The sequence below is a fragment of the Culex pipiens genome, chromosome 1, assembly GCF_016801865.2.
Source record: "Culex pipiens pallens isolate TS chromosome 1, TS_CPP_V2, whole genome shotgun sequence".
Classification (NCBI taxonomy): domain Eukaryota; kingdom Metazoa; phylum Arthropoda; class Insecta; order Diptera; family Culicidae; genus Culex; species Culex pipiens.
Genome location: NC_068937.1, coordinates 82,505,305 through 82,531,710, shown reverse-complemented (window position 1 = coordinate 82,531,710; position 26,406 = coordinate 82,505,305). Strand labels below are relative to the sequence as shown.

At 40.5% G+C, this 26,406-nt stretch overlaps 2 protein-coding genes and 2 long non-coding RNA genes across 6 annotated transcripts; 1 reads left to right on the top strand and 3 right to left on the bottom strand.

Annotated features, from left to right (window-relative positions):
* Positions 1-596: 596 nt before the first annotated feature.
* LOC120430056 (uncharacterized) lies at positions 597-3,592 on the bottom strand. The gene is made up of 3 exons (XM_052705993.1): positions 2,161-3,592; positions 964-2,018; positions 597-677 (listed from the first exon to the last, which is right to left on the bottom strand). Exons 1-3 carry the CDS (start codon positions 3,590-3,592, stop codon positions 597-599), a joined length of 2,568 nt encoding a protein of 855 aa, XP_052561953.1.
* Positions 3,593-3,938: 346 nt separating this feature from the next.
* On the bottom strand, positions 3,939-5,073 carry LOC120430055 (uncharacterized). Its single transcript, XM_039595149.1, has 2 exons — positions 4,102-5,073; positions 3,939-4,046 (listed from the first exon to the last, which is right to left on the bottom strand). The coding sequence occupies exons 1-2, from the start codon at positions 5,071-5,073 to the stop codon at positions 3,939-3,941; spliced, it is 1,080 nt and encodes a 359-aa protein (XP_039451083.1).
* A 440-nt stretch (positions 5,074-5,513) lies between these two features.
* LOC120430061 (uncharacterized) lies at positions 5,514-7,119 on the top strand. 2 transcript variants are annotated; one of them, XR_008212540.1, is made up of 3 exons: positions 5,546-6,434; positions 6,507-6,740; positions 6,801-7,119. It is a non-coding gene; the product is annotated as an uncharacterized LOC120430061 (long non-coding RNA). The 2 variants fall into 2 exon arrangements; XR_005607543.2 differs by having other exon boundaries at positions 5,514-6,434; positions 6,507-7,119.
* Positions 7,120-22,286: 15,167 nt separating this feature from the next.
* Positions 22,287-25,543, bottom strand: LOC128092459 (uncharacterized). 2 transcript variants are annotated; one of them, XR_008211791.1, is made up of 3 exons: positions 25,241-25,543; positions 25,100-25,170; positions 22,287-25,037 (listed from the first exon to the last, which is right to left on the bottom strand). It is a non-coding gene; the product is annotated as an uncharacterized LOC128092459 (long non-coding RNA). The 2 variants fall into 2 exon arrangements; XR_008211792.1 differs by having other exon boundaries at positions 22,287-25,034; positions 25,241-25,541.
* Positions 25,544-26,406: the final 863 nt, after the last annotated feature.

Genomic DNA, 26,406 nt, shown 5'->3' with positions numbered 1-26,406 from the left:
TCGACACCTCCATCAATATAGAGCGGGTTGTGGCGCTATAACCACGGCAAATAGTGTCCAGGGCATTCGTGGAAATACAATGTCCCATCCCAGAGGGTCCCGGAGTACCAAACCTTCTTAGCATGGTGCTCCCAACGAATACAACCAATAATCTCGGAGCGCATGGTGGTGTGTCCCCACGCTTCTTCCTCCCCTGTCGATTCAGAATTGTGTTGTTGTTCGAACACTCAGTGCTCAAACTCAACCCAATTACGAGTCATCTCTGCGATACGACTTTACGCAGTAGGCCTGGCCGCTTTAACGCTTGTGATGTTTCAATGCATTCCGATGCAATGGCGCACTACAAATGTTAATAAATGACAAGAAGAGTGCTAGGCGTCATCTAACCTAAGGCACTCTCCAGGATCCCTTCGAAAGATTGGCTGCGCTAGGGTCTGATTAGATTAGATTAGATTAGATTTGTCGACACCTCCATCAATATGATGCACAGGCTACTTTCTTAAAAAACTATGAACTAATTCTAGATTTAAACACATTTTTAGACACAATAAAATCAAAACATGAATGAACGTCATTAAACTTTCTCAAACAAACATCTAACGGGTTGTGATGTCCATAAACCGTTCGGTGCCGCGGGACACTAAGCAGTGGTGGGTTGTTCCTGAGTCCTTGACGTGCTGGAACGTAGAAATGGACCAGTTCACGGATGCTGCTACAGTCAATGTTGTCCCTAAGAACGTCGAAGACCAGTAGACGCTGGATAAAAACACGGCGGCGGGCGAGCGTAGGCAGGTTGAACAGCGCACAACGTTGCTCATACGGTGGCAACCGTAGGGGATCGTTCCAGCGAAGTTTCCGGAAGGCGTACCGTACGAAAGCCCGCTGTACTCTTTCGATTCTGGTGACTTGAGTTTCGTGGAACGGGGCCCATACAACGACTGCGTACTCCAAAACACTTCTTACTAACGAGCAAAAGAGCGATTTTAGCGAGTAAGGATCGTCGAAGTGCTTGGTACTCCTTTTCAGGAAGCCCAACATGGCAAAAGCTTTGGCGGTCGTTAGGGCAATGTGCTGGTTGAACCTCAACTTACTGTCAACAACTACTCCCAGGTCCTTGAAGGTGTCCACACGATCGAGTTGTTGTCCATTCATGCTGTAGTCCGAGATTATAGGGTTCCTCGAACGGCTGAATGACAGAACCTTACACTTTTTTGCGTGCGCTGTCATCCCGTTCCGGTCGCACCAGTGCAGCAAGGTGTCCACATCTGCTTGTAGAGCGAGGCAGTCGACGTGAGATTTTACAGTTCGGTAGAGTTTAAGATCGTCGGCGTACATAAGCGTACTTGAACCCGTCAAAGTGTTGAGCTCATTCACAAACAGTATGAAAATGAGCGGCCCCAGGTGGCTACCTTGCGGGACGCCAGAAGGAATATCGAAGATATCGGAACGAGTTACCCGGAGATTAACGAAAGCCTTCCTGCTCGTCAAATAGGAGTGAAGCCAAGCGACGATCCAGTCCGGGAGGCCAAGTTTTTTCAGCTTCTTGATGGTCAGCGTGTGCGGCACCTTGTCGAACGCCTTCTCGAAGTCGATATACACTGCGTCCACCTGGCCTCCACTCTCCAACACGTTGATGGTAGGTGAGACGAAGGAAAGAAGGTTCGTGGTAGTTGACCGGTTCCGCATGAACCCGTGTTGGTTTGCCGAGATAATCCGTCGCACTGCTGGGAACAGCCTGTCGTAAACGACCTTTTCTAGCACTTTTGCTAAACAGCTTAGGATAGAAATAGGCCGGTAGTTTTCGACCTCGCTTACGTTACCGGATTTATGGATTGGACTAATCGACGCAAGTTTCCAGATGTCGGGGAAGATTGCATGTTCCAGCGATTTGTTGAAGATCACCGAGACCGGCACAACAAGCGAGTTTGCACAGCTTTTCACGAATACTGGTGGGAGACCATCGGGACCAGGACCTTTGCTAGGATCGACGCTCGAAAGAACCTTGAGGATGTCATCATCTGCAAGGGTTGGGCGAGGGATTGAGATGTTAGAGGTAGGAGCCCTCTCCAGGTGGCTGTCCGGGTACACCGTAGAGTTTGTGTTATATACAGATTTGAAGAAATCAGCAAAAAAAACTGGCTGACTCTTCGGGCGACGAACTGTTGACATCACGGTAGGACACGTCCAGCGGAGTTTGTTCAGTCTGCTTTTTTGCGTTCACATAGGTCCAGAATTTTGACGGGTTGCTCTTCACGGCACTTTGCAGATCATTGATGTAGTTCTGGAAGCTCTCTTGTTGATAATTTAGGTACTCTTCTTCGATGTTACGCGCGACGACTTTGTCCCACGCTGTTTTAGTTGATAGAAACCTGCTAGTTGCTTTCCGCAGACGATTTCGGAGCAAGCGCAAATCGTCGTTCCACCAGGGCTGCCTGTAGCGGTGGCAGATGCATACTGACTTCCTTGGTACAACCTCGTTGAAGATTTCAAAGAGTTTTTCGTAGAACATTTCAGTCACAGAGTTGACACAGGGAGCATCCAGAAAGGTCAGCCAATCGACAGCAAGGATTCTCTCGTTCAAAGTCGTGTAATCACACCTTTTGAAGTCAAAGACAGCATCGGGTTCAACAGTGTTGTCGTTCAACGCAGTTCTGTACTCCAGCTGCATAAGAAGCGGGTTGTGGTGCTGATCAACTTTCAAAAGAGGGCATGGAGGCTCGAACAACTCGACCGATACGTTGTCACTGACAAATACCAGATCCAGCAGCTTACCAAACGCGTTGGGCAAGTCGTTTACTTGTGTAAGACCCAGCGGCAACATCGACTCAACTAGCGTGACTTCCTGCTCTGAAGAAGCGTTTACAGGAAGGAGGCTGTCCGTGTCGTCGTCATGGTACCAGATTAGATTCGGGAGGTTGTAATCGCCAACAACTAAGACAGAGTCCGATTCCTTGGAAAGGTCGATGACTTGCTGCACGGCGGCGGCGTGGGTGGCGTAGGTGGCGGGATCGCTAACGGGTCTGATGTAGACACAGCACACGAACAACGTTTGCAGTGGCAGGGTCAGGCGAATTACGGTCTGTTCCAAGCTTTCGCAATTGAGTAGCTCGACAGCTTTACACCCGAGCTTAGCTTTAGCTGCGATAAGGACCCCTCCTCCTCGAAGTAGAGAACTGCTTTCTGGGTTGCGGTCGCATCGAAACAGCTTGTAGTTTTTTGTTAACTCGGCATCTTTGATCGCCTCCGTGAGCCAGGTTTCGATTAAAACGATAACGTCGTAGTCGCAGCGACAGAGTGCCAGAAATGTTTCGTTGGTTTTTGTTCTGAGACCTCTCACGTTCTGGTAGTATACTGTCAGGAAGCGGCGCTCCGCCGGTTCGGTTTGAACTACAGCAGCAGCAGCATCAGGAAAGGTGCTGGAATCCAAGGAGAGATCTGAGCCCGATAACACTGCGCTTTCATTAGACGTGTACTTGCCTGAGCTGGCGGTCTGGGAGACCCCATTTCCTTCACTGCACACAGGACCAGGGCGGCTGAAGAGACGACGATGACACGGTGGCTCGACTGTGGCAGGAGGTCCAGGATCTCCCATAGTGCTTAGGTACACGCGCCCCGGTGTGGTTGAAACTGCAAGATGAGCAGCTGCCGCTTGAAACTCCATTGCGAGATGTTGATGTGCTCGTTCAGGTGAAACGAAGCCAGCGCTGGAATGCGGATGATTGTTTGGCGAGGGCAGATGTTCAGAGCAAGACATGTACGTACCAAGGTGTGCCATTTGGGAGACCTCTGCCTCAGCGCCGACACCTGCACCAGGACGACTCTGATGGCAGCAGCGAGCAGAAAATGTTCCAATGTGGTAGATTGACGAAGAGGTTGCAGTGTCGGGCGGGCAAGAGGCTCCCATAGGGCTTTCTATGGCGCGTCCTGGTGATGTGCTCTCACACGGCAGACGAGTTGACTGAACCGGTGACAAACTGGGTGAAGGCACAGCAGCGCCTGAGCTGGTAAGCGGGATTTCCGAGGAAGTAATGCGAGTGTTGTCGAGACTGAAAATTGGAGTTCTTTGAAGCGATTGGAGTGTTCGAAGAGGCGAGTACTTGCCTGTGGTAGCAGGCTGGGAGACCCCCACATCACTACGGACCTGTGAGCCCGGGCGACGGGGATGAACTTCAACAGCGGGTGGGCCGAGGTCGGTAGGATTGGAGGTTCCCAAAATGCTTGTGCGCCCCATGGTCGAGGCGTTGATCGGTTTTTTGAATCCGTGTCGAAAAACTCGAATTCTCTGACACCGAGGTTTCTTGGCCAATTGTTTCCATCAAGGGCCTTATCTCGGAGTTTGGGATCCAAGCCGATTCGATACGAAACGAATCTGTAACGCGAGCAGTCGGTATCCTTCGGGACCAGGAGCTTAGGATCAAGATCCAAGCTTGTTCCAAGGCAACGTTCCACGATCAACTTGACGTCGTTGGTGTTGATTTTTGGATTCAGTCCGGTAAGGTACAACCAGAACCGTTGGGGCCTTGGTTCTACCGTTATGCTGGTTACTGAGAGGTCCTGAAGGTTCACTTCCCCGGTTCCGGAGATCGTGGGCCGTTTGACACGAGGCTTCTGCACGACGACGCTGTCCTTCTCACGCTCGGAAACCTCACTTTGTCCGGAAGCTACTGCTGCGTACGAAGTTGATTTGCAACACTCGGAGGGGGAGGTACACTTCTCGATTTTTTCCATGACCGCTGTGAGGTTGTTGGAAACCTGCTGCTGAAGATCGGTCACCGATTTCATCAGGACCTCGACTTGGTTTTGAAGTCTGGTGAGCTCGCCAGAATCCCCTGCCGCTCCTGTTCGATCTGCAGCAACTTCCTGCAGCAGACTTTTCACCGTCCGATTGCTGAAGACGTCGCGACAGTTTGGACACAGCCAGAGCGCCTTGCGGGTACTGAAGAAGACCTGCATGTAACTCCGGGTAACGTCCGAGCATTCCGCCTTGATGTGGTAAAAATTTTCGCAGTAAGAACACTGAGCAGGCTCAATGTCTTTGATCTCCTTCGCGCATGTACCGCAGACTCGATCCATTCCGTGCTTTGCGAAGCCTTGCTGTGCGTATAACAGTTACACGTAAACAGGCCGTTCAAGTGCGTCGTAGCTGCTGCACGGGCCACCGCAGCTGCCGAATGGCTAACAATAGTGCTTTAGAAAACACTAGCCGCAGCAAGCAAAAGTAAAATGCGAAAATTGCAATTCTTTTGCAGTAACACAGCAAACTCCAGTGGATTCGACGATTTGGTCAGCTTATTTGGAACTCGCGAAATTTTGAAAGCGTATCGGTCAAGTATCGGTATGTAATAATAGTACAAATACAGTAATTAGATGACGATAAAATAACTAGACTTGTCAACAACAATTGTTTTGACGTATTTTCGTATAGTTATTAACGGATGAAAGAAATTGGTCAAATTTCAGTTAAAAATAATCAAAGCTCAGACTTCAGAAATGAGCCTTATTTACAGGCAAAACAAGGCAAGATTGTATTGGAGCCGAATGTACAGTCATCTGAGGCAAATCTGGACATATAGGATGAATAGGGACAGTTATTTCAACTATGCTTTCACTCATTAGATCATATTTTTAATTTGTTGATGTATAAGCATACATAAACAAACAAGTTTCTGAATTTTAAGATTTTATGTACTCTGAAAACTAATGTCCTTACTTAGACTGTAGTCTCGATTCGCCACATTTCACTGAAGTTATATTTTATGTACAGAATTTGTTTTAGGAAGGTATACTTTATTTATAATCGTGCACATAAAAGTGCAAAGTTGAAATCAATATTTTTGATCAAGTTAACATTTGGTGGGGCTTTTGATACCATCAAAACAAGCAAGAAACTCGATTTTCGTCCAAATCGGACTACGCCCTTTTATTTGACACCACCCTAAAGTTTCGCTTTTTCTGCAAACAATGTTAAAAACGTTACTTAATCCACCTTCAGGTGGTTGGTGCCTTCCTCACATTCATATACACTCAACCCCCGGTGGTTGGTCACTTTTTCGTTTGACACTTTTTTAATTTGTACCCCGTTGGTTGGTCAAAGTCAAACTAAAAAGTGACGAACTGTCACTTTTTACGCAGCGCTCACGCACACTATCAAAACAAACGTTTATTAGTGTCAAACCTTCGCGGTTCAAGTGTAGTACATGCGAGTCAAAAATCAAAAAATTTGCGTTACGTAATAAAAGCACGCTCCCATTAATATCATGTGCGATGATTTAGTATTAAATAAAAATTTACCAAATTTTAAGCGAATCACTTGACAGTGCAGCGAAGACGTCATTGAAAAACATCGAAAAAAAATTGTCTGCGGAGTTGTTTCGAGCGATTTTTTCATAATTCGGCACAAATTCAGCGAAAAAATGCATAAATCGATGGAAAAGGTTTGTAAAATGTTGTTTTTATTACAATTCACGAACTAACGAGTACCTTTCAATTTCCATTTCTTAATTTAGGCGAGAAACCCATTCTTCCAAATGGTCAAAGAAATCTGCAGCTTCTCAAGAGTTTATCGTTTCTGGATCCGGCTCGGAGAACCGTATTTTGCCTAGAGACCCTAAATAGGGAGACTGGTCTAAGCTTGATAAATCGATCTGGCAACGTATGTTTTGAGCTTGGCAACACTGATCAGTTTTGCTGGGCGTAAAGGCAAATGCTCGTTTGGATACGTCAAACTCGCGTCTGTTTGGGTACGTCAAATTCACTTCGTCCAGTCTCCCTATTTAGGATCTCTAATTTTGCCTCACCAGCTGGACCAAAATGACACTGCCGAGTGGACGACTTGGGGCAATGAATTCTGCTGCAGGGAATATATTAACGGAAAAATGTGAAAGAGTGTTGGTTCTTATGACGATGCTGAACTGCGCCTAACACGGACCGTTTCCCGCTGTAACCGAGTTCCGGTTCTACTCCAAGTGAAGAATGTTCAGCCCGGATTGTTACGATTGAGCTGATTCTTCGAGAGGGCCAGCTTCAAGCTGCTAAATGAGCGTGGCAAGGATATCGGTTGTATTGAAGATTCGTGATGGTTCCGAGGTGAAATTTGAAGTCGGAGCAATAAAATAAAGTCGGTGTTGCAGACAGCGATAATGCGTGAAGCTACCCTAATGCACTTTTATGCTTCACGTGCCGCAGGGCTCACAATCAACTGCCAGGCTGTTGACTTGTGATGCTGTAAGCGTGTAGATGGAGAAACGTCATCTGTCCAACGTCATGTATTGTAATTGTTTACGTTTTCATTCTCTGTATGGTCGTCAGTAGTTAAATACACATTTTAATTTGTTAGATCTTAAATGATTCTTTTCTTTGTGCGTGCGCGTTATTCCGTCGATCCCAGACGCTGGGACTCGTGCCTCCCTCGCCCTGCGCACGAACACAAAACCGAATATGTTTTTTATTGCACCAAAAGTGCAGAAAATCGCTGGCAACAGTGTCTGCGGCACATTCAGAAATGCCGCGCGGCGTGTACCTTTGAAAGAAACGGACAATATAAGATAAATCCTCCAAGCGTTCTTACTTGTTCCGCACGAGTTTTGCAACCACGCAGTGTTGTTGAGCAAAACAGGAATTTTTTAGGTACCGTAATCTGGGGTGAATCGGGACTACAGTCTGAATAGGGACAGCACACGGAAAGAAGGTTTATCGTGAATCTTACTAAATTTCGGTAAAAAATCCTAAAAAAATTGGTTGTTTTTTCAACCACCAATTTTTTTAGCTGGAAATCCTAAAAATAAATCCTAGATTTGACAGCTGGATCCAGGTCCTAAAAATGATAAATCCAGCTAAATTTTTAGTAAATTTTACTAATTTGCAAGCTGGAAAAATGCTGTCAGTCTCAGAAGCTGTATGTTTTGAGAAGGTCTGTTAGCTATTTTAGCTAGATTTTATGGTATTCTAGGAAGTTTTATAGTTAGCCCAGCAAGTTTTTAGGCTGTTTCAACTAGTTTTTTTGGAATCATTCTCAAAATTTTCCATTGATGGCTGCGAAGCCAGGTATTTTCACACATCTTTTTAGCTAGTTTAGCTAACTTTGCCACTATTCTTGGTAGGTGTTTTGGTTGGAATAGCTAATTTTTCCACTATTTCTACAAGTTTTCTTTCAAAAGCCTCCGTTGCTGCCTGCAAAGCACGCATTATTCACCCAGCCTTTTGGCTGATTTAGCTCGTTTCTTTTTTGTTCTTGCTTCGTTTTTCGGTAAGTCCAGCTAATTTTTCGACTGTTTTAACTGGTAATTTCGAAATCATTTTAAAAATCCCTTGCTGCCTGTAAAGTTGTTTTTTATTTTCAAAAAGACTTTTTGCTGGTGTAGCATGATTTTCCGCTATTCTTGGTACGTTTTTTGGTAGTCCAGCAAGTTTTTTGGATGTTTCAATAGTTTCCAGGCTTTTTAAACTATGTTCTAGTTGATCATCCTTATAGTACGGCTTTGTTATTCTATTGACAAATTAAAAAAAATAAATACAGTAATACAAAAATACAAAAATACAAAAATACAAAAATACAAAAATACAAAAATACAAAAATACAAAAATACAAAAATACAAAAATACAAAAATACAAAAATACAAAAATACAAAAATACAAAAATACAAAAATACAAAAATACAAAAATACAAAAATACAAAAATACAAAAATACAAAAATACAAAAATACAAAAATACAAAAATACAAAAATACAAAAATACAAAAATACAAAAATACAAAAATACAAAATACAAAATACAAAAATACAAAAATACAAAAATACAAAAATACAAAAATACAAAAATACAAAAATACAAAAATACAAAAATACAAAAATACAAAAATACAAAAATACAAAAATACAAAAATACAAAAATACAAAAATACAAAAATACAAAAATACAAAAATACAAAAATACAAAAATACAAAAATACAAAAATACAAAAATACAAAAATACAAAATACAAAAATACAAAAATACAAAAATACAAAAATACAAAAATACAAAAATACAAAAATACAAAAATACAAAAATACAAAAATACAAAAATACAAAAATACAAAAATACAAAAATACAAAAATACAAAAATACAAAAATACAAAAATACAAAAATACAAAAATACAAAAATACAAAAATACAAAAATACAAAAATACAAAAATACAAAAATACAAAAATACAAAAATACAAAAATACAAAAATACAAAAATACAAAAATACAAAAATACAAAAATACAAAAAATACAAAAATACAAAAATACAAAAATACAAAAAATACAAAAATACAAAAATACAAAAATACAAAAATACAAAAATACAAAAATACAAAAATACAAAAATACAAAAATACAAAAATACAAAAATACAAAAATACAAAAATACAAAAATACAAAAATACAAAAATACAAAAATACAAAAATACAAAAATACAAAAATACAAAAATACAAAAATACAAAAATACAAAAATACAAAAATACTAAAATACAAAAATACAAAAATACAAAAATACAAAAATACAAAAATACAAAAATACAAAAATACAAAAATACAAAAATACAAAAATACAAAAATACAAAAATACAAAAATACAAAAATACAAAAATACAAAAATACAAAAATACAAAAATACAAAAATACAAAAATACAAAAATACAAAAATACAAAAATACAAAAATACAAAAATACAAAAATACAAAAATACAAAAATACAAAAATACAAAAATACAAAAATACAAAAATACAAAAAAAAAAAATACAAAAATACAAAAATACAAAAATACAAAAATACAAAAATACAAAAATACAAAAATACAAAAATACAAAAATACAAAAATACAAAAATACAAAAATACAAAAATACAAAAATACAAAAATACAAAAATACAAAAATACAAAAATACAAAAATACAAAAATACAAAAATACAAAAATACAAAAATACAAAAATACAAAAATACAAAAATACAAAAATACAAAAATACAAAAATACAAAAATACAAAAATACAAAAATACAAAAATACAAAATTACAAAAATACAAAAATACAAAAATACAAAAATACAAAAATAAAAAAATACAAAAATACAAAAATACAAAAATACAAAAAAAAAACTAAAAAAAAACTTACAAAAAGTTATTTTGGTTAAATTGTAGTAAATTGAAGTTATACAGCAATTCCCCACGAAAACAGCATGATTCGAAAAAAAAGTTCTCCGATCGGGCTCAAAATTTTTCTGGGGGATCCTTGGCCGAAATAATTAGACCCGTATTTTTTTGTTTGGCCATTAGGGTGACCTACGCCGTGTTAGGGTGGTCCGAAAAATGGCAATTTTCGTCGATTTTCGCAAAAACCACTTTTTTCAAAAAATCATATCTCCGCGCCATATCATCCGATTTTAGCTGTCCTAGACGCAAAAGAAAGGTGATTAGTTTGGCTATTTGGGAAAAATAGTAAGAAGTTTCGAAAATCTAGCTTAACATTTGAAAAGGTCATATGAAAACTTAAAATGCTGTTTTGAAGGTCTCGGGACCAAAGAGCCTATGTATGAAAATATTTTTATCGGATTCCTCGGAAAATTTCACATAACATATCAAAAAATGGTGAAGTTATGTTTTCGATACTCTGAGATACGATTTTTTGAAAATAAAAACTGTGTTTTTCGACGCGCCACGCGCAAAAATTGGAAAATGACGAAAACGGGGAAAAATCGACTTTTTTTCACTAAAACTGCGATAACTTTCAAATTTCAGCGATGACCTATAGATGTTATGGTACCAAAAGTTGCGTCTTTTAATTACGAAAATTTTAGTATCCTAACATGTATAGGTCATCGCTGAAATTTTAAAATTATCGTAGTTTTAGTGAAAAAAGTCGATTTTTTCCCGTTTTCGTCATTTTCCAATTTTTGCGCGTGGCGCGTCGAAAAACACAGTTTTTATTTTCAAAAAATCGTATCTCAGAGTATCAAAAACATAACTTCACCATTTTTTGATATGTTATGTGAAATTTTCCGAGGAATCCGATAAAAATATTTTCAGACATAGGCTCTTTGGTCCCGAGACCTTCAAAACAGCATTTTAAGTTTTCATATGACCTTTTCAAATGTTAAGCTAGATTTTCGAAACTTCTTACTATTTTTCCCAAATAGCCAAACTAATCACCTTTCTTTTGCGTCTAGGACAGCTAAAATCGGATGATATGGCGCGGAGATATGATTTTTTGAAAAAAGTGGTTTTTGCGAAAATCGACGAAAATTGCCATTTTTCGGACCACCCTAACACGGCGTAGGTCACCCTAATGGCCAAACAAAAAAATACGGGTCTAATTATTTCGGCCAAGGATCCCCCAGAAAAATTTTGAGCCCGATCGGAGAACTTTTTTTTCGAATCATGCTGTTTTCGTGGGGAATTGCTGTATATTTAAACTACGTTTTGCATTTAACAAAGTTTAAATATAGCATCAAATTACTTTAATTTAAACTTAATTTAACTTAATTTAACCTAATTTAACTTAATTTAACTTAATTTTACTTATTTTGCTTAATTTTACTTAATTTAACTTAATTTAACCTAATTTAACTTAATTGAACTTAATTTTCCTTATTTTTGCTTAATTTTACTTAATTTAACTTAATTTTACTTAATTTTACTTAATTTTACTTAATTTAACTTATCTTTACTTAATTTTACTTAATTTTATTAATTTTACTTAATTTTGCTTAATTTTACTTAATTTTACTTAATTTTACTTAATTTTACTTAATTTTACTTAATTTTACTTAATTTTACTTAATTTTACTTAATTTTACTTAATTTTACTTAATTTTACTTAATTTTACTTAATTTTACTTAATTTTACTTAACTTCACTTAATTTTACATAATTTTACCTAATTTTACTTAATTTTACATAATTTTACTTAATTTTACTTAATTTTACTTAATTTTAAATAATTTCACTTAATTTTACTTAATTTTGCTTAATTTATATTTAATTTATTAATTTTACTTATTTTTTTTTTAATTTTACAAAATTTATCATAACACAACTTAATTTTACTAAATTTCACTAAATTTCACTTAATTTTACTTAATTCTACTTAATTTTACTTAATTTTACCTAATTTTACTTAATTTTACTTAATTTTACTTAATTTTACTTAATTTTACTTAATTTTACTTAATTTTACCTAATTTTACTTAATTTTACTTAATTTTACTTAATTTTACTTAATTTTACTTAATTTAACTTATCTTTACTTAATTTTTCTTAATTTTATTAATTTTACTTAATTTTACCTAATTTTACTTAATTTTACTTAATTTTACTCAATTTTACTCAATTTTACTTAATTTTACTTAATTTTTCTTAATTTTACTTAATTTTACTTAATTTTACTTAATTTTACTTAATTTTACTTAATTTTACTAATTTTACTTAATTTTACTTAATTTTACTTAATTTTACTTAACTTCACTTAATTTTACATAATTTTACCTAATTTTACTTAATTTTACATAATTTTACTTAATTTTACTTAATTTTATTTAATTTTACTTAATTTTACTTAATTTTACTTAATTTTACTTAATTTTAAATAATTTCACTTAATTTTACTTAATTTTGCTTAATTTATATTTAATTTATTAATTTTACTTATTTTTTTTTAATTTTACAAAATTTAACATAACACAACTTAATTTTACTAAATTTCACTAAATTTCACTTAATTTTACTTAATTCTACTTAATTTTACTTAATTTTACTTAATTTTACTTAATTTTACTTAATTTTACTTAATTTTACTTAATTTTACTTAATTTTACTTAATTTTACTTAATTTTACTTAATTTTACTTAATTTTACTTAATTTTACTTAATTTTACTTAATTTTACTTAATTTTACTTAATTTTACTTAATTTTACTTAATTTTACTTAATTTTACTTAATTTTACCTAATTTTACTTAATTTTACTTAATTTTACTCAATTTTACTCAATTTTACTTAATTTTACTTAATTTTACTTAATTTTACTCAATTTTACATAATTGTGCTTTAATTTACTTAATTTTGCTTAATTTTACTTAATTTTGCTTAATTTTATTAATTTTACTAAATTTAACTTAACACAACTTAATTTAACTAAATTTGGGAAAATTCAACTAAATTACACTAAAAATAACTATTTTCAACTAAATTTATCTGAATTAAACTAAATTTTGGCTTAATTTGACTTATTTTTATAAACTCTTCTTAATTTAACTAAAATTAACTAATTTAATTAAACTTAAATTGATTAAACTTAATTTCACTTAATTTAACTTAATTGAACTTCATTTAACTTCGTTTCTAACAATAACAATTGATGTGCTTAAAAGGCGTTAGGTGCCCTATTTGTACGGATTTGTCAAACATCGGCCAATCAATGTCTAGACATTCTGTACCAGCCGCCCCTCCAGGTGGACAGATGTCCATACAAAAAAGTAGAGTGTGGACAATTGCCAGTCTCCCCTTTCCCCTGCCAAAGTGTTCACGTGGTTTAGGGATGCCCCCACTTTATGTTAAGTACATGTTTTTACCTACGCATCCTCCAAACAGTAACGAGAGGCTCAACTTCTAACCACTTTCCCTCAACACAAAAAACTTCTCACCTTATCAACTGAAACATTCCTTCAGGTGCCGATCCGCAGAAAATCTTCCTGGCTTTTAATTTATTCACTCACACAACATATTCTATCGCCTTTTGCACTTGCACTCAAACAACACACATAATCATCAAAAAAAAACTTCACGAACTGAGCGGCTCAAACAGGATCGAACACGACACAGGACGTTGCTTTGTTTTGTTCTCGAACTGATGATCTGTCAAAAATCCATGCTGCCGGTTCCAGCTAGTTTTTTTTGGTAATTTTACGCAAAATTGTGCTGAAACACCATTATTTTTGGTAAAATCTCTCCTGTCATTTTGGTTTGGGCTGTCAGTTTTGGAAAGCAAATCAGCAATCAGGGTTAGCTATTTCACCAATACCAGATTGGTAAATTTAGCTGAAATTTTAGCTGATTCAACCAAAAAAATCACTGTTTCACCAATTTGAAGCCAGCTAATTTGAATTGTTAAATTTTAGATGGAACTCCTTTCCGTGCAGTTTTGAGAACACTTTAAGCTTTTAAATTTGGAAATGGATGTACACATTTTGTTGGCATGAGTCTGTTCTAACCGAAACCAACCAGAAAAATCAAAATATTGTGCTCCAACATGGTCAAAACTGCTGTCCCAATTCGCCCCATGTGTCCCGATTGACCCCAGTTTACAGTACTTTTTTCTCGACCCTCTCCGATTTCAATGATACTTTGTAGACATGTTATCCTAGGCCTATATAAGCCATTTTTGTGTATATGGAGCCAGTTACACTCGATAATGACATTTGAGAAGGGCGTATGTGTTTTAAATATTTATGTATTTCGTAATTTAAATATTGCTGTATCTCGAAGCCGTTGCATCGTATCAAAAAGTGGTCAAAGACAAACTTGTAGGAAATTTGACGGGCTTTCCGAAAAAAATACACTGAAAGAAAAAAACACTTCACTTTTATGAGAATTTTTTATTTTAAAGTTTAAAAGTAAAATTCAAGGAAGGGAGCGGCCGTGGCTGACTGGTTACGGTGTTCGCTTTGTAAGCGAATGGTTCTGGGTTCGATTCCCATCTGCTCCCAACGAGAAAGTTAAGAACACATAAATTTGAAATGATGAATATGAACGAAAAATCAAAGTCGCTCGAGGCGGGGTTCGATTCTCCGTCCTTTGGATTGGTAAACAAAAATGCTAACCACTAGGCCATGACGACTTGGTGAGCGTGGACTGGAATTAGGAATACTGTTACAGAGAGCGAGTTGTGGCCACGGCAAATAGTGTCCAGGGCATTCGTGGAAATACAATGTCCCATCCCAGAGGGTCCCGGAGTACCAAACCTTCTTAGCATGGTGCTCCCAACGAATACAACCAAATCCCGGAGCGTATGGTGGTGTGTCCCCACGCTTCTTCCTCCCCTGTCGATTCAGAATTGTGTTGTTGTTCAAACACTCTGTGCTCAAACTCAACCCACTTCAAACGAATCATGTCTCTGCGATACGGCTTTACGCAGTAGACCTGGCCGCACGGCAGACGTGTTGCCAGTTTGTTGAAAAAATATAACAGTGTTGCTAGTGACAGTTGGTAATCAGCTCTAAAACGGCTTTTATCAGAGCAGTTATTTTAGAGCTGATTTGCTTTAATCTTTGCCGTTTTACAGCTTATTAGCTGGTGAATGCTGGTTAGCAACTGATTTATGATTTCTATTATGGCGGGATGGTTACTTGGGGAATTTCGAAAATTGTCCAAATATATGTTTTTCCATGTAATTTTGCCCGCTGAATCTGAATCTGCCCTCAGAATTGACCCAAAGTGTCGAAAAATCGAGTTTTGGTCATATTTTGGGTTTCCATGTAAAATTATCAAACATTGAATATTACGCCCATTTAAAATGCTAGTCTTGATTTAAAAAATTTCAAAATATTTTTTTCGAAAAGATCGGTAAATTTCACGAATGTTTCATGTATTAACATTGAAAATTGAACCATTAATTGCTGAGATATCGTCATTAGAAAATGGTGGGCTATTTGGGTGAGACTTAGAAAACTTCAATTTTCGTGTTTCTTTTTCTTTAAGCCGCTGTATCTCAACAACCAGAGGTCCAATCTTCAATGTCTCTTAGACAATTTTATAGCAAATTTTCTGAACTTTTCAAAAAAAATATTTTCAGAAATGGTCACTCATGGTCACTATTTTCAAAAATCGAAAACTGCAAATATTTCGCTGAAATCAAACTTTCTTTGTCCCCTAAAACATATCAAAAAATCTCGAAAATCAAAAATTATGTATTTTGGGAATTTGAGTTTTTGTGAAAAAAAAGTTAATAAAAAAATCGGGAAATTTTTTTTTCCGTGTACCTATTTTTTTCTAAATAGTCCTTAACAATACCTACAACTTTGCCCAAGACATCAAATTAATCAAAAAAGGTGCAGGTGGTTATGTTACACATGACCAGTATGACAAAGAACTTTGCAAGATGATCGTTGAAATTTTCGATTAGAATGTCCGGTCCAAATTTCCCCCTTATAATTACCGTCCTATCGAACTAAGGGGACGGAAATTGCAAGTGGAGCTGAAATAGAAATCGAAGTGAAATCAATTGACTTTCCTTCACCACTCGAAAGATACCATGATGCGGGAATGTTTTTGCAAGGCTGTTGCAAGCAATCGGCGGCAGTAAAGGAAATTTGAAAAGCAGACATTAAAACTGCCCTTTACAGGGCTCTAATTGATTACGAGATAGTTATTATAAATTTCCAGAAACCACTCCGGCCACTCCGGATTTTGGCCCCTACTTCCGAAATGTCAAATTTCATGTCCAGTATCAAAAACCATAAAGTTTGATACCCATATTGGCCCAACTCTTACGGTCCGGCAAATGTCCCCCCATCGGAACATCCCCAGGGCCTCCGGCCACTCCGGATTGTGGCCACTACTGCCGAAAAGTCAAATGTCATATCCAGTATCAAAAACCATAAAGTTTGATACCCATATTGGCCCAACTCTTATGGTCCGGCAAATGTCCCTCCATCGGATCATCCGCGGGGCTTCCGGTCACTCCGGATTGTGGCCACTACTGCCGAAATGTCAAATTTCATGTCCAGTATCAAAAACCATAAAGTTTGATGCCCATATTGCCCCAACTCTTACGGTCCGGCAAATGTCCCCCCATCGGAACATCCGCGGGGCCTCCGGCCACTCAGGATTGTGGCCACTACTGCCGAAATGTCAAATTTCATGTCCAGTATCTAAAACCATAAAGTTTGATACCCATATTGGCCCAACTCTTACGGTCCGGCAAATGTCCCTCCATCGGAACATCCGCGGGGCCTCCGGCCACTCCGGATTGTGGCCACTACTGCCGAAATGTCAAATTTCATATCCAGTATCAAAAACCATAAAGTTTGATACCCATATTGCCCCAACTCTTACGGTTCGGCAAATGTCCCCCATCGGAACATCCGCGGGGCCTCCGGCCACTCCGGATTGTGGCCACTACTGCCGAAATGTCAAATTTCATATCCAGTATCAAAAACCATAAAGTTTGATACCCATATTGGCCCAACTCTTATAGTCCGGCAAATGTCCCCCCATCGGATCATCCGCGGGGCCTCCGGCCACTCCGGATTGTGGCCACTACTGCCGAAATGTCAAATTTCATATCCAGTATCAAAAACCATAAAGTTTGATACCCATATTGCCCCAACTCTTACGGTCCGGCAAATGTCCCCCCATCGGAACATCCCCAGGGCCTCCGGCCACTCCGGATTGTGGCCACTACTGCCGAAATGTCAAATTTCATATCCAGTATCAAAAACCATAATGTTTGATACCCATATTGGCCCAACTCTTATGGTCCGGCAAATGTCCCCCCATCAGAACATCCGCGGGGCCTCCGGCCACTCCGGATTGTGGCCACTACTGCCGAAATGTCAAATTTCATATCCAGTATCAAAAACCATAAAGTTTGATACCCATATTGCCCCAACTCTTACGGTCCGGCAAAAGTCCCCCCATCGGAACATCCCCGGGGCCTCCGGCCACTCCGGATTGTGGCCACTACTGCCGAAAAGTCAAATGTCATATCCAGTATCAAAAACCATAAAGTTTGATACCCATATTGGCCCAACTCTTATGGTCCGGCAAATGTCCCCCCATCGGATCATCCGCGGGGCTTCCGGTCACTCCGGATTGTGGCCACTACTGCCGAAATGTCAAATTTCATATCCAGTATCAAAAACCATAAAGTTTGATACCCATATTGGCCCAACTCTTACGGTCCGGCAAATGTCCCCCCATCGGAACATCCCCGGGGCCTCCGGCCACTCCGGATTGTGGCCACTACTGCCGAAAAGTCAAATGTCATATCCAGTATCAAAAACCATAAAGTTTGATACCCATATTGGCCCAACTCTTATGGTCCGGCAAATGTCCCCCATCGGAACATCCGCGGGGCCTCCGGCCACTCCGGATTGTGGCCACTACTGCCGAAATGTCAAATTTCATATCCAGTATCAAAAACCATAAAGTTTGATACCCATATTGGCCCAACTCTCACGGTCCGGCAAATGTCCCCCCATCGGAACATCCCCGGGGCCTCCGGCCACTCCGGATTGTGGCCACTACTGCCGAAATGTCAAATTTCATATCCAGTATCAAAAACCATAAAGTTTGATACCCATATTGGCCCAACTCTTATGGTCCGGCAAATGTCCCCCCATCGGATCATCCGTGGGGCCTCCGGCCACTCCGGATTGTGGCCACTACTGCCGAAATGTCAAATTTCATATCCAGTATCAAAAACCATAAAGTTTGATACCCATATTGGCCCAACTCTTACGGTCCGGCAAATGTCCCCCCATCGGAACATCCCCGGGGCCTCCGGCCACTCCGGATTGTGGCCACTACTGCCGAAAAGTCAAATGTCATATCCAGTATCAAAAACCATAAAGTTTGATACCCATATTGGCCCAACTCTTATGGTCCGGCAAATGTCCCCCCATCGGATCATCCGCGGGGCCTCCGGCCACTCCGGATTGTGGCCACTACTGCCGAAATGTCAAATTTCATATCCAGTATCAAAAACCATAAAGTTTGATACCCATATTGCCCCAACTCTTACGGTTCGGCAAATGGCCCCCATCGGAACATCCGCGGGGCCTCCGGCCACTCCGGATTGTGGCCACTACTGCCGAAATGTCAAATTTCATATCCAGTATCAAAAACCATAAAGTTTGATACCCATATTGGCCCAACTCTTATGGTCCGGCAAATGTCCCCCCATCGGATCATCCGCGGGGCCTCCGGCCACTCCGGATTGTGGCCACTACTGCCGAAATGTCAAATTTCATATCCAGTATCAAAAACCATAAAGTTTGATACCCATATTGCCCCAACTCTTACGGTTCGGCAAATGTCCCCCATCGGAACATCCGCGGGGCCTCCGGCCACTCCGGATTGTGGCCACTACTGCCGAAATGTCAAATTTCATATCCAGTATCAAAAACCATAAAGTTTGATACCCATATTGCCCCAACTCTTACGGTTCGGCAAATGTCCCCCCATCGGAACATCTGCGGGGCCTCCGGCCACTCCGGATTGTGGCCACTACAGCCGAAATGTTAAATTTCATATCCAGTATCAAAAACCATAAAGTTTGATACCCATATTGCCCCAACTCTAACGGTTCGGCAAATGTCCCCCCATCGGATCATCCGCGGGGCCTCCGGCCACTCCGAATTGTGGCCACTACTGCCGAAATGTCAAATTTCATATCCAGTATCAAAAACCATAAAGTTTGATACCCATATTGCCCCAACTCTTACGGTTCGGCAAATGTCCCCCCATCGGAACATCCGCGGGGCCTCCGGCCACTCCGGATTGTGGCCACTACTGCCGAAATGTCAAATTTCATATCCAGTATCAAAAACCATAAAGTTTGATACCCATATTGCCCCAACTCTTATGGTCTGGCAAATGTCCCCCCATCGGATCATCCGCGGGGCCTCCGGCCACTCCGGATTGTGGCCACTACTGCCGAAATGTCAAATTTCATATCCAGTATCGAAAACCTTAAAGTTTGATACCCATATTGCCCCAACTCTTATGGTTCGGCAAAAGTCCCCCCATCGGAACACCCGCCGGGGACTCTGGGCACTAAAAGTGGTGGCCAATTCCAATTCCCGCTCATGCCGGCTGGCATGTCTTGGCGTGTCCATGCCTCCAGGCTATCTGCTCCCGGGCCTCCAGGCCGTCTGCAAACGAGCCACCAGGCCATCTGCTCCTGATGTGTTCTCGTCGACGTCCAGCAACAGAATGAATTTTCGGGACTGATCGAGCCGCTTTTTGTTGATTTAGGTCGGGGACGTATGCCCCGCCTCTTTGCACCCATTCTCCTACATCTCCTTATTCGCTTTTTGCCGCGTCGACGATCCGAAAATTATGAGGTAGAGTGGGGGTAATTTTAGATACATCAATCTCACGTCTCTATATTGACTGATTGGGAAACGTTTGTTCAACCAACCTACGTGCACCAAAAAGAGGGGAAATGTGCCGAGAGGGGAATTCGTCACGTAACGTTTTCGCTTCGCGAAAATTTTGGATTGACACCCCGTATAGAAACCTTAGGACAAAGTTCTTTGTCAAAAATCCTTCAAAAGTTACAGATTTTCGAATATTTACGTACCATTTTTGTATGAACAGCTGCCAAATTTGTATGGAAATTTATATGGACAAACTAATGATGCAAAATGGCTTCTTTGGTCATAGGGAAGGCCCCCACAAAGTTTGAGCCAAATCAAAAAATACAAATAAAATCCATTTCCGGTTTTGGTAGAGAATTGCTCATGTTATATATGCATGCATAGTTTATTTTTAATTATTATTTTTTGAAAGCACACTACAAGTAAATGATTGAATATCTTAAATACACTTCAATAAGGATGATAACTTATGAGTGGGATCAAATTGTTGAACTGGTATAATCCACACCAAAATTGGGTATAAGCCAATACCCCAGGAACATCACAACTAGAGGAGAGTTCAGGTAAAATTCCTAGAAGAGTTGGGCGAATTAAGGATTTTTGCTAATTTGCGGGGACGCTAACCTCTCTGGCGTCATGTGGCTTCCATATGACGACACGGCGAGCACATTTTTAGTATGTGTTACTAAAGTTCCTCTATCTACGTCTTAGGACCTTTTTTGTTTCCTTGGTTTAAGCGAAATTCCGGGTTGATTGCCGGTAATTCCCGCAAGTAACATACCCGGACACTGCGGTGCCCGGAAGTCGCACTTTTGGTCTCTGCTACGAAGCTTGCGCTGAGTAGCATCAACGTCAAAGAGACAACGCTTCTCACCGTGCGCGGTGATCACCGTAAAAGAAGCTTTTCACTCGGATTAAAGCATCCTAATCGTCAAGGAGTGCCCTTCCGCCGGAACTACCCACGGTACGACCGGTTCAACAAAGGAAGAAGACGTCCAGGGGTGTGATCGAACACCCAAATAGCTTGCAGTAGCTGTACCTACACGAGCTGACGGAGCAGCATACCCAGCCACAACCCAGAGGTCCTGCGCGATTGCGCTACCGCGTGGACCTATCCAGCAAACAATTTGGCGCAGCGCGCTAGCCGTTGCTTTACTGGGAACCCCTGCATGAACCCGCCTAGATCACCAGTACCTGCCTGCCGCTAGATGAGCGGCGGCCCCTGTTCCAGCCTACATGTCCAGCGCGGACGTGTTAGCCAAAGACCCGCCACGTGGACGCACCACGTGTACACGATCGTTCGAGGCCTCGACAAACGGATAAATCCGGGTAAGACAAACTTGTGAAAACTCTCTGTTTGATTCCTTTTGCCTAAGAGTAGTAGTATAGAAGTGCGCATGTGGGTCAGAATAAACTGTGCAAAATATGAACAAATTGTGTTTACTTTCCTCACTGATCTGTGACTGACATTGCGAATGCCGACCCTTTGATTAGATTCTAGTTTGCTTATACTGAGCTATGCCGCCGTTCTTGCCTTGTAACAATTTTGAAAAAAATGTTGGAAAATAGCGAATTGGGAACCAGCCACGTTTAATTAAGTCTGATTTTTGGTACGATTTCGCCCACTGTGCATTGTAAGAAAAGTATTTAAAAGCATTTTTGAATGTTAGGCTTGACATTTTAAATTTAGTTTTGATTTTTTGTCTACCAAAAATCAAAAAAAATCAATTCAAACCATCCACATTAACGACCCCCGGGTCTTTTGTGGTCTCTATTGCAAGTTTCTGCTAGAACCTAGGAGCCCGAAGGCTTGAATGGGGAGAGCTCCCATACCTCTTTCTACTTCAAGGAACCTTCCACCCCAGTGTTTGGACTGACGACCTTCGGATTGCGAGTCCAACCGTCGCCAGCGATTCAACCGGAGTAGGCTTAGTTTGGTGTTTTGTTTGTACTTATGGCATGTTAATTATTCTACAGCTGCCGTAAAAGAACAAATTCTGTGTATCTTGGTTAGCATTCGTGCGAGTATATCATTCCGTGCCACGAAAACCTAAACAACAACAAACGAACTATGAATCGTGCCAGGATAACATAAACGTAAACAAATTCAGTTTTCATCGGAGTGACGGGGTCAGTGATAGCAATTTTGACAACAGCACCACAACACACTAAATCGCGAGTAATTTAGTAGTACCATGTTTGCATCCTTCTAACATAACCCCAAAGATGAACGTCCAACAGCCTCAGCGCTCATCAAGAGAACCTCTGTTTGAAACAGAACAAAAACTGTTTCCTGGACGGCCAATTAGCAATTATTGTGTGACAGACTTGTCATCAAATTTGTCTCAAATAAGACTTACCCAAATATTGTTTACGTTCGTCCAATATCACCTGCGATTCTATCGAGATGAATCTCTTTCCCAATATTAAGCAAAACATTCAGATTCTCGTTAGCAAAATATTATGGAGCACAACTTGCTGATTTTTACACCGCGGTATTTACGCAGCAATAATGTCCTGTCACTCACAGCGAGGAGGAGTTTGATTTTATCCGGCGATAATCAATATTAAAAGTTTTTGTAAATGTCAACAGCTTAGCTACTTGACTTAAATTGCGCATAGGGAGTGATATCACAGTTATTCTATTGCAAGCTGGCGCAGGTTAAGTTAGCTGAAAACACTTGCATCTTCTGTTGGGACAGCTGGGCCAAAGTTTGGGGACCGCTGCCAGCACTGTGAAGGTCTGTAACCACTCGTTACAAGTCCTCCATTCTTCAACATCAATAAACCAAAAATAAATGCGAACTTTCACGATTCTTAGCTATGGGGTTAGTAGGGAATTAGGGAATAAATAAATAAATGTAATTTAGTTAGTAGGGTTAGTAAAAAGGGGAAATTAATAAATAAAAACACAACTTGTTAACACACTATAACAACACACAAACGGTGGGACAAACCAACAACCAGCGACAGTATTGTCTTCGTCTTAAAACATCGCAAAGGGGGTGGTAGACAACGCCCAAAAGTGATGGGTGTCACGTGACGTAATGTCGTGTCACCGACCAAAAGTCTTGAAGGGACGAGAATTAGACCGCCAACGGTCACATTCTCCCAGGCAAGTGAGCGATCTATACCGTTATAAAAAGTAGAGCGAAGGACTAGAAGTGAAAGTGGTGGAAATTTGTGCGAGTGCACCTCCAGTCGTTCAGGTATGTTCTAAACCCCGTATTCGGCTATGCGGAAGGACGACTAAAGCTAAACTACCCTACCTAGTAGTACGGCTAAAAAATAATTACTTCTCTCCATTGTCCTCCAGGACCTTTTGTCCTTTGGCGTAAACGCCATTTTGCGAGTTAAGCACGCCGCTTGACCGCCAGATCGCTCGCTCTTCGGCCCAGTTTGCGTAAGCGCGGAGGAGCCGGCTTACTGCGTCTAATCGTCAAAGATCATCCGTTGCTCTGGTCCGTGGACCATAATTTCCAAGGAGCACGCTCGGGCCCTCGTGGCTCTCATTCCAAAGGAGCGTAAATTCCCCCTCTCGGTTTGGTCAACGTGGGCAGGTTGTAACCGACCTAACCGTGCTATGAAGATTTTTGTAGTTTTAAACGCAGTGGCTTATGCGCCACTCTTGCCGAAACAAGAGGCCACCCGTCGTGTTAGTTGCCCGACATTAGCTCTCAGGGTCGTTAGTCGGCATACGGCTTTTACGCAGACGAAATTACCAAAAATAACTAAAATGGGATCTTATCAAATTGAACGTGTAGTGACCCACGGAGATCTTCGATTCTGGTTCTTTCAGACAACGGAAAGTTAGGGAAAAGGAAGGTATGATTTCAAAGAACGAAAACGAAAAGGTTATCAAGAGTGCACGTTCATAGAGATTTATTCAAGGTAACGCATGAGGGGAAAAAAAAGAATAAATTCATGTTCGCAAAATCATGGTTTCACTGTGTATTTGCGGGATTCCATTTCCCGGAGCATAAAACTACCGCGAGAGTTCGAGCTAGACAATTGTTTGTGTGGGTAAGGGAAATGGGAGAGAGGAAACATGGCCATGATTCAAGGGTCTCTCACATACCTGCGCAGGGTTTTGTTGGTGTTGGTGCACATGCTGCTGCGAAGACGCCCGGCCGTCGAGGGCCGGCGAAAGCTGCTGATGCGATGTTCTGGTAGATGCTGGCAGTCTGGAGGTGTCGAGTTGGTTCCTCTGCTTTGGCGGGAATCCGCCGTCGAGCGACGCTCGATGCTGATTGGCCGTGCGGTTGATCACGACGCCGAGAAGGTAGACGCTGGTCACGTGGTGCGTTCCAGCTCCCTCGTTGGGTGACGTAGGACTACGTGGACGCTCGTGGCCGAAACTAAAGTTGCGGAGTGTGGGCGGCTGGACGGGAAGCTTTCCGATTTCACAAGTGCACAATTCCGCAGAGCCAATAAAGAGCGAGCCGAGCTCAGCTCACGCGCGATGGACACGGAGTGTCGGGCGCTGTCCGGACTGGGTCTTCGTCCTGGAGGCAAACGAACACCCCACCATTGGAGGCTTTAAGTTAAAACCAACAGGATTCCCGACCCGGGTGTGTACGACGATTTGACTACGTACGGCTCTCGGAAGGGTCCGGGGGTTGTAACGTGGTGGACCCTTTTCACGACCGGCAATTGGCGACCGGTGTGTGGTTTCTGCCAACGGGAATTGACGAACTTCCACGACTCCGTTTGACTGCCAAGATGGCGGGCCGGAGCGTCACACGATCACGGAATGTAGAGTCACCAAGATGGCGGCGAAGACGCGCCGAGATGCTGATCCAAAACGTAGAGGAACGTCCCGCAGGACGGCGTACGAAACCCGGCGTGGGCTTTCGCAATTGCAGCAAAAATTTCCAGCCCATACAAAAAGCGTCTTATTGGACGCTGCTGTCCAACGCGAACTCATGTTAATTTCACATTATATATTTAATTCAAACAAACTACGTTACCTTATTGTATGTTAAAGTGAGCTGTATTTAAGAAAGCGGACGCAAAAATCCAAGAATTCACTTAGGTAAAACTAATGGAATAAAAAGTAAACTTAATTAAATAAATCTTTAGGAAGAACACTCGCACTATGTACAACTAACCTATTAAGGTAAAAGGCAAAGGCAAAGGTTAAAGTCACTAGTCGCGTCGCGCACTTCTTATCACCAGCCGTTCCGTTGGCAGAAAGAACGAGACCCGAAACTCTCATACCCAGGAAACCTCCGAAGTTCCGAGTCCCCGGAATATGGCGGCACCCGAGACGGGCTCACCAACGTTCAGTGTGACAGATCCCATTTGCTATAAAATTCCACGAAACGTGAGTCGTGAATATACACTCGCTTCGTCTGATACCGGTACGCGCGTTGCCTCAATCTAGATATTTATTTATTTTTTTTTATATTTATTTATTTACATTTTTTTTTATTTCTTTATTAACTTTAAGTTTAAATTAAAAAAATTAATTCGCAATAACGGAAAACGTTACAAGGTCCCCGATCGGCCGATCCAGTCAAGGAGGGAAGGCCTGGTCCCTAAGCCGTGCTCTACCTACCATCCACCCCCACCACGTCGAGAACCAGCACCGGTGCTTCAGCAGCGAACGCGAGCGCTCGCGGCCAGCGGACTGGCTGAGTAGCAGATCGTCGTCGTCAGCGGAAAGGCAGCGTTACGTACCGAGTCCCTCACACACACATACACTCACAAATATACACTTTTGAACCGACTTAAATTCTTTAAATAAATTTCCCTTTCCGTCTCCCAAAAGAGGAGTTTTCATTCAACCCGTAACTCAACAAAAGTGAAGTTCCCAAAGTTAAGTTCGCGTATCTCCTCGTTGGCGACTAGCGCAGCCAACCCTGCGATTACCGTGAGTCTGTGCTGTGACTAGCTAACCGTTAGCAAAAACTAATGTGGGTAAGTCCTAAATAGTTTCAGTTGGCGCCCAAACAAAAATCGCAAAAACCAACGAGGATCGATTAGAGATTTTGGCAATTTTTCAACCCGAGTGGGAGGAGAATACCAACCAAATTTGCGACTTGTTTTGGTAGGATCTGTTGCTAGACTTTACCTTAGTGGGCCTAGTGAGAAATAATTGTGAATTTGTAAGTTGCTAGTGGTGGTATTTGAACTCGATAAAAATATTTCTAGCAGTTAGAGGTGGATTAAACGAGCATCATAGACATCTGGTTAAAATTTGAGAATATAAAGCCGAATAAACTTAAAATAAAAGGTCCTGAGCGATATTAAAAATAAAACTACAAGTCAACAG